The sequence below is a fragment of the Nicotiana tabacum genome, chromosome 3 (genome assembly GCF_000715075.1).
Source record: "Nicotiana tabacum cultivar K326 chromosome 3, ASM71507v2, whole genome shotgun sequence".
In the NCBI taxonomy this organism is placed as follows: Eukaryota; Viridiplantae; Streptophyta; class Magnoliopsida; order Solanales; family Solanaceae; genus Nicotiana; species Nicotiana tabacum.
Genome location: NC_134082.1, coordinates 127262237 through 127277029, shown reverse-complemented (window position 1 = coordinate 127277029; position 14793 = coordinate 127262237). Strand labels below are relative to the sequence as shown.

The 14793-nt window shown below is 38.0% G+C and overlaps 1 protein-coding gene across 1 annotated transcript in view; it reads left to right on the top strand.

Moving 5' to 3' along the window:
- Positions 1-12735, top strand: part of LOC107821966 (protein SWEETIE) — a 62728-nt gene extending 49993 nt beyond the window's left edge. The window contains exons 40-48 of the mRNA XM_075249893.1: positions 528-593; positions 983-1080; positions 1171-1261; positions 1395-1530; positions 9979-10292; positions 10362-10496; positions 10633-10791; positions 10865-10990; positions 11563-12735. Coding sequence (XP_075105994.1) covers positions 528-593; positions 983-1080; positions 1171-1261; positions 1395-1530; positions 9979-10292; positions 10362-10496; positions 10633-10791; positions 10865-10990; positions 11563-12582 — 2145 coding nt within the window. The 3' untranslated portion in view covers positions 12583-12735. The remainder of the gene's footprint in view (positions 1-527; positions 594-982; positions 1081-1170; positions 1262-1394; positions 1531-9978; positions 10293-10361; positions 10497-10632; positions 10792-10864; positions 10991-11562) is intronic.
- Positions 12736-14793: the final 2058 nt, after the last annotated feature.

Here is a 14793-nt window from a genome sequence, read left to right as displayed (position 1 = left end):
GAGAGGTAATTAGGTAGGACATAGGACATGAACCTTGATAGGAAGGTGTAAAGGCCGAGTATTAGGGTTGCAAGTTGACAGGTAGTCGCGAGTTTCTCCTAGTCTTACCCGTAAGTAGTATTAGTACTATTCTTGTATTTTCTTATTCTTAGATCTTTATTATTACTCGTTTTGTCGTTCGCTTCCGTTATCTTTTTGCTATGGTGTGTTGCTTCCTTTTCATTGTTTCTTGAGCCGAGGGTTTATCGGAAATAGCCTCTCTACCTCACAAGGTAGGGGTAAAGTCTGCGTACACATTACCTTCCCCAGACTCCACTTGTAGGATTACACTGGATTTGTTATTGTTGTTGTTGTACACTAGTTGCCCAGGAGGTTTCTTCTAGGATGTCAATGTCCTTCATTTCATTTTTCTTGTCTTATTTCAATGCATTTTTTTACGAGAAGGTGCAGTAAGTTTTCAGTTAGATATTCTCATTTGACGTGCCTCTAGTGAAGTCTAATCAAAGTCATAATTGAAATGGATGCAGGTTTGCTTTTTCTCCATTTTTGTTGAAGATACATGGGACAGTCTTGCAATCTCTATTTTATCACAGGTGACATCCCATTTCATGTCATGATCGTGCTATTACTTTCAGGATGTAGCTAATGAAGGGTCCTTATTACACGTCAATGTCCTTCTTTACATTGAAATGCAGGATGGCTTACCAATCTTAAGTGAAATTGATATGAACCCTGGTTCTATATATGTTGTTGTAAACTTTGCATTATTTATGATTTTCCTTTTATGCACGACCTTTTATTGTCAAATAATATCTTTGGATGACCTAAAGGACTTGATACTGGTAAGTTCTTTATGGCTTAATTTGAATGTATTTTCTTATAGTTATGCAGGCACATATTTGAATTGCTTATCTATATGTGCATAACAGCCCCATAAAGATCTGTCTTTGAACTTCTTGTTTCTTTTTCGTTGGTTTGGTAGATTGTGCAGAACTGCCCCACAGATTTCCTGAAGACGGAAAGTTTTGTGTATTTAGTATCAGAACTTTATTTGGCACTTCTTTTTAAATCCTTCACAAGGTACCACTTCTTTTCAGTGAAGTCAAATTACCATATCCATGAAACAGTAACAAAAAGTAATTTTGAACTAACTTGCTTTGCCTTTGTCAGTGCAACTTCTCAGTACCATTCAAGTCAGGACGATATTGTTTCTGTCTTACTTACCACAGCACCGACACTTTTAAAACGTTATGAGCCAAAGGTGGGTGTCATGTCTTAACAGACAGTTCCTTTTAGTCTCTAGTTAATATTTTAATGATTCTGCTGCTTCCATTGCATCCAAATTTTTCATCAGTCGAGAATTGATCAATTCTTTTTTTACGGTTTTCATGCAGATGGGTTTGAAATCAATTTTGGCTTTTCTTTTGGTTGGTTATAAGTGCATTCAAAGGGCTTCAACTGAATTTTCTCTCTCAAGAATTCATGATTTTGTCCAGTGTTTAACTTCTTTGATGAAATCATATGTTACTGGTAAGCAATTCTCATAATGAGCATTCAAGTCCTTGATCTTTTGATTATTAGGCTGTAAAGGAAAGCTTTTGAGCTTGGATTTCTTTAGAATCTTGTTCAGTCTAGTAATCATATTTAACTCATTCCCCAATGTATGGAGTCGGTTTATTTCATGTCTATATTTCATTTGCGCATGTAAAAATCAGTTAAGTATTTCATGATCCCAAATTAGCTGGCGTCGGCTACATGAATCCTCTATATCCATTTCACTCTATTCGGGTTCATTTCAATCCAGTTTGTCTGTTAATGCAAATTAGGGGTTCTCGAAACTAGAGGTTTTTCAAATCTCGCACTTACCCTTACAGAAAGATATATGGATGAAAAAACTTCAATGCTCTGATACCATGTTAGAAACCAAAGAAGTTCTATATTTCATATCTAGAAGAGAAGATTACAAGGCCTATTTATAATACTAATTCACCTAATCTATTAGTTGACATACACCTAATTACACCTACTATACAACTCATATACATGTGCTAGCTATGATGTAGTACATGTGTATACATGTGCTACACAACTTGTATTACACCTACTATACAACTCATATACATGTGCTAGCTATGATGTAGTACATGTGTATACATGTGCTACACAACTTGTATGTCAACACTCCCCCTCAAGTTGGAGCATATATATTGATCATGCCCAACTTGTTACAGATATATTCAACTCGAGCTCCATTCAAAGCTTTTGTGAAAATGTCTCCCAATTGATCTCTAGTTCTAACATGACCTGTAGAGATGAGCTTTTGTTGAATCTTTTCACGAACAAAGTGACAATCTATTTCAATGTGCTTAGTCCTTTCGTGAAATACAGGATTAGAGGAGATATGAAGAGCAGCTTGATTATCACACCACAACTTTGCTGGCAATGTAGTTTGGAAGCCAACTTCACTTAATAGTTGATGTACCCATACAACCTCACACACAGATTGTGCCATAGCTCTGTATTGTACTTCCGCACTAGATCGAGATACGACATTTTGTTTCTTACTCTTCCCCGAAATCAAGTTTCCACCAACAAAAATGCAATATCCTGTCGTGGATCTCCTATCGGCTTTGACCCTGCCCAATCTGCATCTGTGAAACACTCAATGTTAGTGTGTTCATTATTCTTATATACTAGACCCCGTCCTGGAGATCCCTTTAGATAACAAAGAATCTGCTCCAGAGCCGCCCAATGCCTGACTGTTGGGGAAGACATAAACTGACTCACAATGCTGACAGAGTATGCGATATCGGGACGAGTTACTGTAAGATAGTTCAGTTTCCCAACCAATCTCCTATATTTCTCTGGATCTTCGAATAACTCACCGTCTTCTTTCACGAGTTGTGTGTTAGGAACCATTGGCATGCTGCATGGTTTAGATCCCAACTTTCCAGTTTCAGCTAACAAGTCAAGAGTATATTTCCTTTGGGACAAGAAGATGCCTTTCTTGCTCCGTGTAACTTCAACTCCCAAAAAATACTTTAGTTGCCCTAAATCTTTCGTCTAAAATTGAGTGTGAAGGAAAGACTTTAGAGTTGAAATTCCTGTAATATCACTTCTAGTAATAACGATGTCATCAACATATACTACCAATAAAAGAATACCATCATCAGACTTTTTATAAAACACCGTATGATCGCAATTGCTTTTCTTCATCCCATATTCTAGAACAGCCTCACTAAATCTGCCAAACCAAGCACGGGGACTCTGTTTCAGCCCATAAAGAGATTTTCGAAGACGACATACCTTTCCACACTCCCCCTGAGCAACAAACCCAGGTGGTTGCTCCATATATACTTCTTCCTGAAGATCTCCATGTGGAAAAGCATTCTTTATATCAAGCTGATGCAGAGGCCAATCATAAGTAGCTGCCATGGAAATGAATAATCGAACAGAAGCTAACTTGGCGACCGGGGAAAAAGTATCCAAATAGTCGACTCCATAGGTCTGTGCATACCCTTTTGCAACAAGGCGTGCCTTAAGGCGAGCTACTGTCCCATCGGAGTTAAACTTAACAGCAAATACCCACTTGCACCCAATAGCCTTTTTGTTAGTGGGCAGATCGGCCAACTCCCAAGTACCATTCTCATCTAAAGCCATCATCTCTTCTATCATTGCATCATGCCAACCTGGGTGGGACAATGCTTCACGAACAGTTTTAGGTATCCTAGCAGAATCTAATGATGCAATAAACGAGCTAGAAGAAGTAGACAAATGATCATAAAATACAAAAGAAGAAATAGGATAAGTACATTGTCGTGTACCTTTGCAAATGGCAATAGGAAGATCCAAACTAGGATCTGAAACACAGGAGGTTGGATCTACCGACGAAGCAGAAGTAGGTAAAGGTTCGGGTTCTGAGGTTTGTTGTCGCCTGGTATACACACGAAGAACAGGTGGCTGCTCGGATGGTCGATCGAGGGAAACGGGTGACTGAGGAAGAGGTGTTGGAGAACTAACTGGATGTGTGACAGTGTAGACCAAAGTATCATCTTCTTCCTCAGGACTGTTATAAACATATGAAGAAAAGAACGGATAATTTTCATGGAATGTGACATCGGCAGACACTAAGTACCTTTTGAGATCTGGAGAATAACACCGATAACCTTTCTGAAGACGTGAGTACCCTAAGAACACACACTTAAGGGCCTTTGGATCTAATTTAGTTACCTGTGGACGAACATCACGAACAAAACAAGTACAACCAAATATTTTGGGTTCAATAGGAAATAATGGCTTAGAGGAAAAAAGAATGTTGTAAGGAATATTACCATGAAGTACAGAAGATGGCATACGATTTATTAAAAAACAAGTTGTAGAGACGGCATCAGCCCAAAAACATTTTGGCACTTTCATTTGAAAGAGGAGTGCTCGGCCTACTTCAAGAAGATGTCTATTTTTTCGTTCCGCAACCCCATTTTGAGAAGGGGTGTCAACACAAGAAGATTGATGTAGAATACCATTTGTAGCCATATAATCTTTAAACAAATCCGAAAAATATTCTTTTGCATTGTCACTCCTTAAATTACGAACGGAAACATTAAAATGAGTTTTTATTTCAGCACAAAAAGCACAAAAAATTGAAAACAACTCCGAACGATTTTTCATTAAATATAACCAAGTAACACGAGAATGATCATCCACAAAGGTAACAAAATATCTAAAACCAGTTTTAGAGATAATAGGACATGGACCCCAAACATCGGTGTGAACTAACTCAAAAGGTAAGTCGACCCGTTTATTGACTCTAGAAACTTTAGGAAGGCGATGGTGTTTAGCAAACTGACATGACTCACAATCTAAAGAGGAAATACTCTGAAACTGAGGATATAACTTCTTCAAACTAGACAAGGATGGATGACCCAATCGACAATGTACATCAAAGGGAGACAACACAGTTGAACAAGAAATGGATTTCGGCACCTGTGATTCAAGAACATAGAGACCCCCAGACTCAGAACCTTTACCAATAATCTGCTTCGTCGTAAGATCCTGAAAAAGACAATAATTGGGAAAAAATGAGACACAACAATTTAGAGTACGAGTAAGTTTACTGACAGATATTAGATTGAAAGAAAAATCAGGCAAATTTAAGACGGAACTAAGGGAAAGAGAAGATGTTGGGTTAACAGTGTCAGACCCTAAAACATATGAGGTAGACCCATCGGCTAAAGTAACTGTGGAACATTGGGTATGTGACTGAAAAGTGGAAAAGAGTTTAGAGTTACCTGTCATATGATCTGTGGCACCAGAATCAATGACCCATTTGAATGACGAAGAGAGGAGACACTTAGTGGTTTTACCTGACTCGGGGATAGTATTGATAGGAGGAGATGATGACTGAGATGGTGAAATAGTCTCAGAAGTGGCGATGTTGGCATACTAAGATCTTTTGTTCTTATTCTGAAGCTTCACACAATAACATATGGTATGACCGAGCTTATGACAATAAAAACATTCAACTTTCCCTTGCTTTAGGTCTCGACTATCGCTACTTCGATTGCGATTACTATGACTCCTATTCTTTTGGACGCGGCTAAGCAGAGCACCACTATCGATCGTGGTTGTCGGACCTGGATGAGACTTTTCAGTACGCAACACTCTTGTAAAGGCCTCTTTCAAGGAAGAGATAGCAGTCCCAGATAAAATCTGCGATTTGGCCCCTTCAAATTCGGGAGAAAGACCAGAAAGGAAACTCATGACCGCCAGTTGTTCACGCTGAGCCTGTTGTATCTTCACATCTGGACTAAACGACAATATAACATTAAGCTCATCATACACCTTCTTAAACTCTGAGAAGTAAGTGGTGAGAGAGCGATCTTGCATGGATGGATGGTAAAATGCCTGGCACACATCATACATGCGAGACAAGTTTCCTTTGCCAGAGTACAAAAAATCTAAATAATCCATTAGATCCTTCACATAATCACAATGAGAAACTAGATCATTTACCTCACTGTGCATCGAATTCTTGATTTGGAGAAACAATTTTGCATCCTCCTTTAACCAGACTGATTTAGTCTCATCCTTGGGTGGATCATCAACCAAGTGGTTCTCTTTGTCGATGCTCCGCAAATAGAGACGGATCGTCTTACTCCAATCCATGTAATTGGATCCCATGAACTTATTCTCCGTAATTTTGGACATAACCGGAATGACATCAACGGTAGGTTTCGTTTCAGTCATCTTGCACCCGAATAATAGCAGAATCAAATAGTCAAGAACAGTGCAGTGAACAGTGAACAGTGATATTTGAACAGTACAGTGAACAGTGAATAGTAATATTGAACAGTGCAGTGAACAGTGAACAGTACAGTGAACAGTGTCGGAACAGTGATCTTAGAAAATGAAAGTTGTCAGGAAAAAAAATTCTGACAGTACCACTTTGGTCGGAATAGTGAGTAGAAAAATCTGTAAAGAAGCGGCCGGGGCAAAAAATGGCCGGAAATAGTGAAATAGAATCAAAGCAGCGAAAGACTGTTCTGAACAAAAATAATTCGAACGGGGAAAAAAAAATTCCCAACAACAAACTGATGAAAAAACTTCAATGCTCTGATACCATGTTAGAAACCAAAGAAGTTCTATATTTCATATCTAGAAGAGAAGATTACAAGGCATATTTATAATACTAATTCACCTAATCTATTAGTTGCCACACCTAATTACACCTACTATACAACTCATATACATGTGCTAGCTATGATGTAGTACATGTGTATACATGTGCTACACAACTTGTATTACACATACTATACAACTCATATACATGTGCTAGCTATGATGTAGTACATGTGTATACATGTGCTAGACAACTTGTATGTCAACAAAAAATAACGGACTTAATGTAAGTGTAACACAACTTACCTTTTAATCTCAATTAGTTGGTGCTATCCATATATGTCCTTTGCTTTTACGTCTCTAAGAGAATAAAGATTCTTGACAACTACCGGACTTAATGTAAGTGTAACAACTAATTTTGAATCTCAATTGTTAGGTGTTGTCTATATAGATCCTTTGCTTCCATTGTGTTTTCTGTTCCTGCTTGTCTTTCGGAATCTGACTACAAATTATTCTAAAGTGAAACATTTCTATGGATGCGGCAAGTAATATGAAGAACTTTGCGTTCAGAGAGTACACTTAGTTTGATCATAGATGTGAGCTTGTATTTCCTTTTGTGTATTTATGGTTTTTCTGAAAGAATCTGACAAACCTTGACCTGAAGTATTACGAGGCATGGTTCCAATGCGTTTAAAACTTGACGTTCTAACGATCTAGGGGAATTGTATGGTTTTCCATTGATTCCTGAAGAACCCTTTAATCACAAGAGTTGGAGGATAAAGTTTTGCAACTGTTTTCCGTGCATTGCCCTGCATGTATTTGTAGAATGTGTCAACACCATGCATAAAAGAGAGGATGTCTGAGAATATGTTGTGTTTATTCTTAGAGAAGAGATACTTTTATCAAAGTTCCACTGAGACCTGCAAGCTATGTTGCTCGGTGTCGGGTGTGGGTATCCGATAAAGTTATTGAACTAACAACAACATCCTAGTAAAATCCCACAAGTGGGGTCTAGGGGGTAGAGTGTACGCAGACCTTACCCCTACCCCGAGGAGTAGAGAGGCTATTTCCGAAAGACCCTCGGCTCAAGAAGACGAAAAGACACAATAGATCCGTACCAGCAACATAAACCATAAAGATAATATCAGCATCGTAAAAGACAGAAAATAGATGGAAAAGCAATAACAATAACCAGTAATAGTGACACAGTACTATAAAGAACGGAAAAATAGTGTGAACACAACATAAGCCACTAGAAGTCCAAAACAAAATATTATCAGACTAGCTCCACCCCCGGGACAAAGTAAGAAGATGCTCGACTACCCCCTAACCTTCAACTCTAATGCTCGACTTCCACACCTTGCTATCAAGAGTTACGTCCTCGGAAATTCGAAGTCGCGCCATGTCCTACCTGACTACCTCGCCCCTAGGGATGGCAAGCGGGGCGGGGCGGGTTCTGTTTTAACCCGCGAAATTTCAACCCGCCCCGCCCTGCCCTGCTTAAGTTTTTTTTCTTCTTCTTATCATTTTATTAGTTTTATCTCTTTTTAATCCTTTGGCTTGAATTTTTATTTTGGTAAGGATTTAAGCAAGTGTCGATGTGATTTTTCTCATTTCACCATGGTATATGCTATAAATAAAATCTTTTAAACTAACACACTCTGAGTTTGTAATAGAAATCAAAAACCATAAGAAACTGACTGGAAATATTGTTTCTAGTTTGGTTCCATTTAGTTAAGAACTTGCAAGATGTCACGTTTGCAGAAGAACCTGGAGTGCTACAAGATGTTCCAATTAAACTAGGTCAGTTCTTCATCACGATAAGAATTCAGAAATCTAAAATAATTAAGGACATAAAAGTAATATCTCTTGAATTTAAATAATAATAGATTATATCACTTTGATTTAATATCGGCAGTGCAATCTAGTCAAAAACTTTATATTAAACTGTAAGGGTAGCTTCAGTCTTCATAAGATAGATAACCGAGAGAGGAAGGTGAAAGCCGAAGAAATTAGCATAGGTAGAAAAGTCGAAATTCTGTAAAAAAATTAATCTGAACCCGCACCCGCATAGAATTAAAAAAAATTATACCTGCCCCGCCCCGCACCCGCATATGCCTAAACCCACCCCGCCCCGCATATGTCTAAACCCGCCCCGCACCGCCCCATTGCCATCCCTACTCGCCCCAATTCTTCCTAGGCCACCCTCTACCTCTTCTTATACCTGCCAAAGCCAACCGCTCACATCTCCTAACCAGGGCATCTAAGCTTCTCCTCCGCACATGCCCGAACCATCTAAGCATTGCTTCCTGCATCTTGTCGTCCATGTGGGGCACGCCCACCTTCCTCGAATATCTTCATTCCTAGTCTTATCCAGCCTAGTGTGCCCGCACATCCATCTCAACATCCTCATTTTTACTACTTGAATTTTTTACTGGCTAACACTCAGCCCCATACAACATGGCCGGTCTAACCATCGCTATATAGAACTTACCTTTAAGTTATTGAACTAAAACTAATAAAATTTAATTCTTTATAAACGCCCAAAATTTTATTTATAAGATATTCTCACGTAATAGTAAAGCATTCTCATATATATATATATCCAAAACTCAAACTAAATACCCAATCAATCTATACTTCTCGGTCATAGATGTAGTCAAAGCACACAAGTTGACTAAATCTGGTGTGGATCCCACACCCGCACCCACACCTGCGGCAGGGATTTTGAAGAGTCCGCACAACATAGCTTGCAAGCTCTCTTATTTGGACCTTGGTCATACTTCTCTTTTGGTTTCCACTTCCAGTGAACAAACTTTTGTACTATAATTATCAATCATCCTTCAAAAATCAAACTAAATACCCAATCAATCTATACTTATCGGTCATAGATGTAGTCAAAGCACACGAGTTGACCAAATCTAGTGTGGATCCCACACCCGCACCTGCGGCCAGGATTTTGAAGAGTCCGCACAACATAGCTTGCAAGCTCTCTTATTTGGGCCTTGGTCATACTTTTCTTTTGGTTTCCACTTCCAGTGAACAAACTTTTGTACTATAATTATCAATCATCCTTCACACTATTTGATTCTTTAAACAAAAGAAATGAAGTATTTTGTATTTTGGACCCGAATAGTGATTCTTGGAAACAACATCTACATTTCAGCCCCAACCTAGTTGGGGCAGGTGATCCTTGGAAATATGAAGAAAAAAGTATTCTTGATCCAGATGGTGAGCTCCAGGTTCAATTCCATAATCTAGAGAAAGTGCAGTTTGTCCATTTATTAATTTCCAATCTTAAAATTGTCCACAGTAACATATTTATTTTAATTGACTGATGGTTATTTGCTCTAACTACAGATATCTCTGAACTTGGAAATGATAGCATTGGGCATTTGGCAACAATAGCAAGAACTTGTCTGGCTGCGAGTGTTATTTTTGCTGAGAACTGCACTAAAGGAATTCATCAGCTTGAGAAGAATAAGAGCTCCAACTTACATAAACTGCTGCTGCTGAAGCTTGCTCTCTCTCTTGAACAGACTACTTCATTTACTAAACTAGCATTTGATATTCAACTTCTCGAAGTAAACGAAGGATGTAAACCAATATTATATGCCATGATATGTCATGCAACTCGATGCTTCAGGAGTGCTCTTACTGATTCTGACATTCAAGTAAGCAGTTTTTATTGCAAATGATGATTTTATTAACTGGTTAGCAAACATAATTTTTCACAACTGCAGGTCCAAGCAATTGGGTTGCAAATATTGAAAAGCATGCTAACAAGAAAAACCAATTCAGAGTTTAACTCTTTCCTTGTGTTCTTTGTTGGGGAACTTGTTGAAGACCTTGGATCTGTAATCCAGAAACTTCTTAAGGTAGCCAAAGTGTTCAGTTTTACTTATTTCCCACTTGTACGTGTTCCATTCTTGTTGTTGGTGCCAGGGGCTGGGGGGAGCCGGTGACTTGAATTTCACACTGTTACAGAACCTGATGCTTTTCTCTTGATGGCAGACACCTATGAACAGGGAAGTGATGGCTATTGCTGGGGAGTGTTTGAAAATTTTGATGTTTCTTCAGACACTCTCAAGAACTAATGAGTGTCAGAAATGCCTAATGAATCTGTTTTTGGAAGCTGTTCTCCTTTTTACAACATCAGAGAATTCTTCTCAGGTTCTATCATATATGAAGCTTATGTTTTGCTTCATCTGCCTTCACGGTCTGATTGATCTTGTTTACATTGTAGGAAGCACGTGATTTGAAGATCACAGCTATAAAATTAGTTGCACAACTGGCTCAACTCCCTAGCTCATCTGCTTATATCAAGGAGGTCTTACTGACAATGCCCATGACAAGAAGACAACAACTGCAGGTGATAACTTTGTTAAAAATAGGAGAAATACACACTATTTCTTGATGCGCTCTAATTCTTATGTTTTTGTGGTATTAACCTTTTTATTTGCTATTCTTTTGCAAGATCTCTTCTTTTTTGGTAGTGTTACTACATTATGGATACATCTCCTCAATTAAATGTTATCATATTTCAAATGTTTTTTGTGGACAAATCCTCCCATCATGGTTTAAATTGGTTGTGTCAAATACATTTGAAACTTGAAATTTTTGAAATTTAGAAAGACTTCAGTTATATCTGAAAGTGCGTCAAACAATTTATGATGTTTCAAAATGGAAGTGTGGCCCGTAGATTGTCACAAAAGAGGTGCTTATGTAGTAATGCGTCCTTTTCCCTTCTTTTGAGATTTTGACTACCTAGGAAATCAGGTATATTAATAGTTTGAGCTGAGAGCTTTTCTGCTCTCTAATTTTTGAAGTCTGGCATTTAACTATGGTTCCGAAGGGCGTGTGTTAAGTGGTTCAGCATCAGTAAGAGTTTGGTTAACAGAAACCAAAAAGAGATTCTCAGTCTATTGAATTTTATGCTTACAGGATGTAATACGTGCTTCTGTGATGCAAGACCAGAACCAAATACAAGTCAATTCCACAGGACCATCTTTAAGTATCAAGTTGCCTGCAAAAATAGAGGAAAGTAGAGAAGAGGAAAATACTGTTTCAGCTGCTTGTAGAGAAGAGGTTGAGGACAAGTCTGAGGAAGAGGAAGACGATGATTGGGATACTTTTCAGTCTTTTCCTTCCACTAATGAAGACGGCCCAACTAAAACTGACTTTCAGGATTCTCACTCAATTGAGAGCACAAATTCAGATGGTGGCCTCGGGGGAGACTCTATATGTGTACCTCAGAATGAGGTAGAAGAAACTACTGTTACAATTTCAGATGGTGGCCTTAAGGGAAACTTTATGTCTATACCTCAGAATGAGATAGAAGAAATGACTGCTGAAGAGCATATTGCTACTGTCAATAACATTCTGTCAGTCGATGCCGATAGCAACAACCAGACACAGGAGCTTACTGGTTCCCAAGATGGCTTCCATGACGGAGTGTTATCTGATACTCACCACATGGAGAAGGATATAACAGCATTAAGCCACAATGATGTGCTCTTACCTGAACGTCAGTCCGAGGTAGGAGACTGCCCTGAATCATGTGAAAACCTGAAGGGCCAAAAGAGAACAGTTAGCAATTTGTCGTCTGAGCTCGGGGAACATGCTAAAGTTGTAAAAGCTCATGATTCCTCTTTTGAGGATCATCAGAGAACTACAGCGGAATCTAGTGAAACAAATGAAGGTGCTTTGCCTGATCTTCATCCTACTGAAATGGAAAAGGAGTGTAGCATGCCACTTGATGATTGTCATGAGGAGGACATAAAAGAACAAACTACACGTGATGATCACCACGAGGAGAAGGATGTGAGGGACATACCCACAGTCAAGGATCACCATAAGGAGACGAAAGCAGAAAACAAAGACCAACCTTGTAAAATAGATTTGTCTGAGCAGTCTCCTAAAAATGTAGAAGGTAAAACACAAGTCAGCCTTGACGAAAAATGATTAGCACATCCTATTGCCTCCATGAGTCTGTATATTGAAGTTAAAATACAGGGACACCAAAATTTGGAAAGGTCACTGTAATAGGTTTATGTATGGTCAGTATTATTTTTTGACGTGTTTGGCAAGTTCTATTGAAGTTTGAAGTTCTGTTTTTGTACTGCGTGACGTTAAGGTTCTTTCATGAGGTAATGATTTTGCTAAATATAGATAGAGATGCAGCTTAAGCTTAGAGCGCAGGGCATACACTCGTTTGATATAGCCATGTTTTGTTATTGAATTGTGATAACACAAGTCAATTATCTCGAGCATATTTAAGGTAAATTTTTAACTTATCTTCATAATATCACCAAATCTCTTGTATAACTTTAGACTCAAATAAGCCCTTGAACCATAAATGAGTAAATAGCCATGACTTTTCCGTTTGACTTTGAAAAAATGGAAGAATACTACAATATGCTTGAAGTTTGGGGGTGATGAACGGGGCATTTGCATCTATACCCGCTTTTTGTGTCACGTTTTAACTTGTGCCGCTTTGCAAAAACAATTGTAAGCGTACCTGCTTTTTCGTATAACTTCAGCATGCGGGGCTGAAGTAGCAAAGACAATCACGCAAAACTTCAGCATTCTAGTAGACGGGCCTGAAGTAGCAAGTGTGCTGAACCAAGTGTGCTGAAGTTTTTGTTTATGTAACTGGCGAACTTCAGTTCCAAAGCTGAAGTTTTTGTTTTTGTAACTGGCGAACTTCAGCTCTAGAGCTGAAGTTTTTGTTTTGTAACTGTCAAACTTCAGCTCTAGAACTGGTGATGCTAAATCAACTAAGCCTATCAATCTAAAATCCAATGTGGTCAAAGCTACTGACGAGAAAATCATGCTTAATTAGCATTGCTTAACGATCTAAAATCCAATACAGTTCGAATCTGCTAATAAAAATTACTCTAGAATTTGCAGTAATATTTTGACTCAAATAGAAGAAAAAGAGAAGAAATCATGATATCACTGTCTAAAAGAAAATTAAAAGGCACTAGTAAGGAGATTAAGATTAAAAAGACTATGCGCACTATATGAGAATGTTAGTCCTTTGCCCAAAAAAGAAAAAAATATTACCATATTTATGGCAATTATCCCATGAACTGAAGTTCCTTAGCAGAAGAAGAAGAAGAAGAAGAAGAAGAAGGAGCAGGAGGAGGAGGAGGAGGAGGAGGAGGAGGAGGAGGAGGAGGAGGCGGAGAAAGGGGGCTGAAATTATTTAAAAAGCGGGTACAAGTTAAAAAATTTTAAAAAAATGAGTATAGGTTAAATGGGGGTGACCAAATAGGGCGCCCCGTGCAATTTTTACGTGATGAACTCCTTTACCCATTATTTGGTTAAGAAATTTGATAAAAACTCAAATTCTTCTTAGGTCCTAACTCTCTTTTGGAAGTAATGAGCTTTAAAAGCTTTAATTGGTACTTGTTTCATATTTAGGTGTGAGTTTTCTAAAATTATGCCATACAATAGAAGAAAAACTAAAAACTAACATTGTGTAATGTTGGCAAGAGAATACTGAAATGATGAGATCGTTGTACTATTAAGAGAAAATTACTAGAAGGTCAGAAAAATATTCAAAACACAGAACTTTATGAGTTGAAGTTAAGTTTTACATCCAAAATGGGTCGTATTTAAGTGGGTTCTTATTCATTCTTTGTAAAATACATTATTCCTCCATTATATATAGAATCTGAAGCTCCATTCCCCCATTGTCTAAAATTTAAAGCTCCATTTATATTTTTTTCTTTTTCCAGTCCGTGAAAATGATGGAACGTCCTATATTTTGTCATTGTGGAGTTGAAGCTAAGTTTTACATCATTTGGAAACCAACAAATCCAAGAAGAAGATTTTATATGTGCTCAAATTATGGTCGAAACAATTTTTGCAATTTTTTTAGGTGGTTTGACCCAACTCTTCTAGATCACTACAAACAAGTGATTTAAGGGCTGTTATCAAAAATTAGAGAGAGATCGACTGCAGCGTAGGAAGAGGGTATTAACACTAATCATTGTAATTTCCTTCTTAGTCTAGTTAGTTATTAATGTATATTGTATGTTTCTTCATAACCCTATGTACAATGAAAATGACAAAATAGACAAAATGTATGATGAAATTTTATGGAATGAAAAGCAATGTTTGACATAAACAAGCAGACATATATAAACAACCAAGTTCGATCAACCA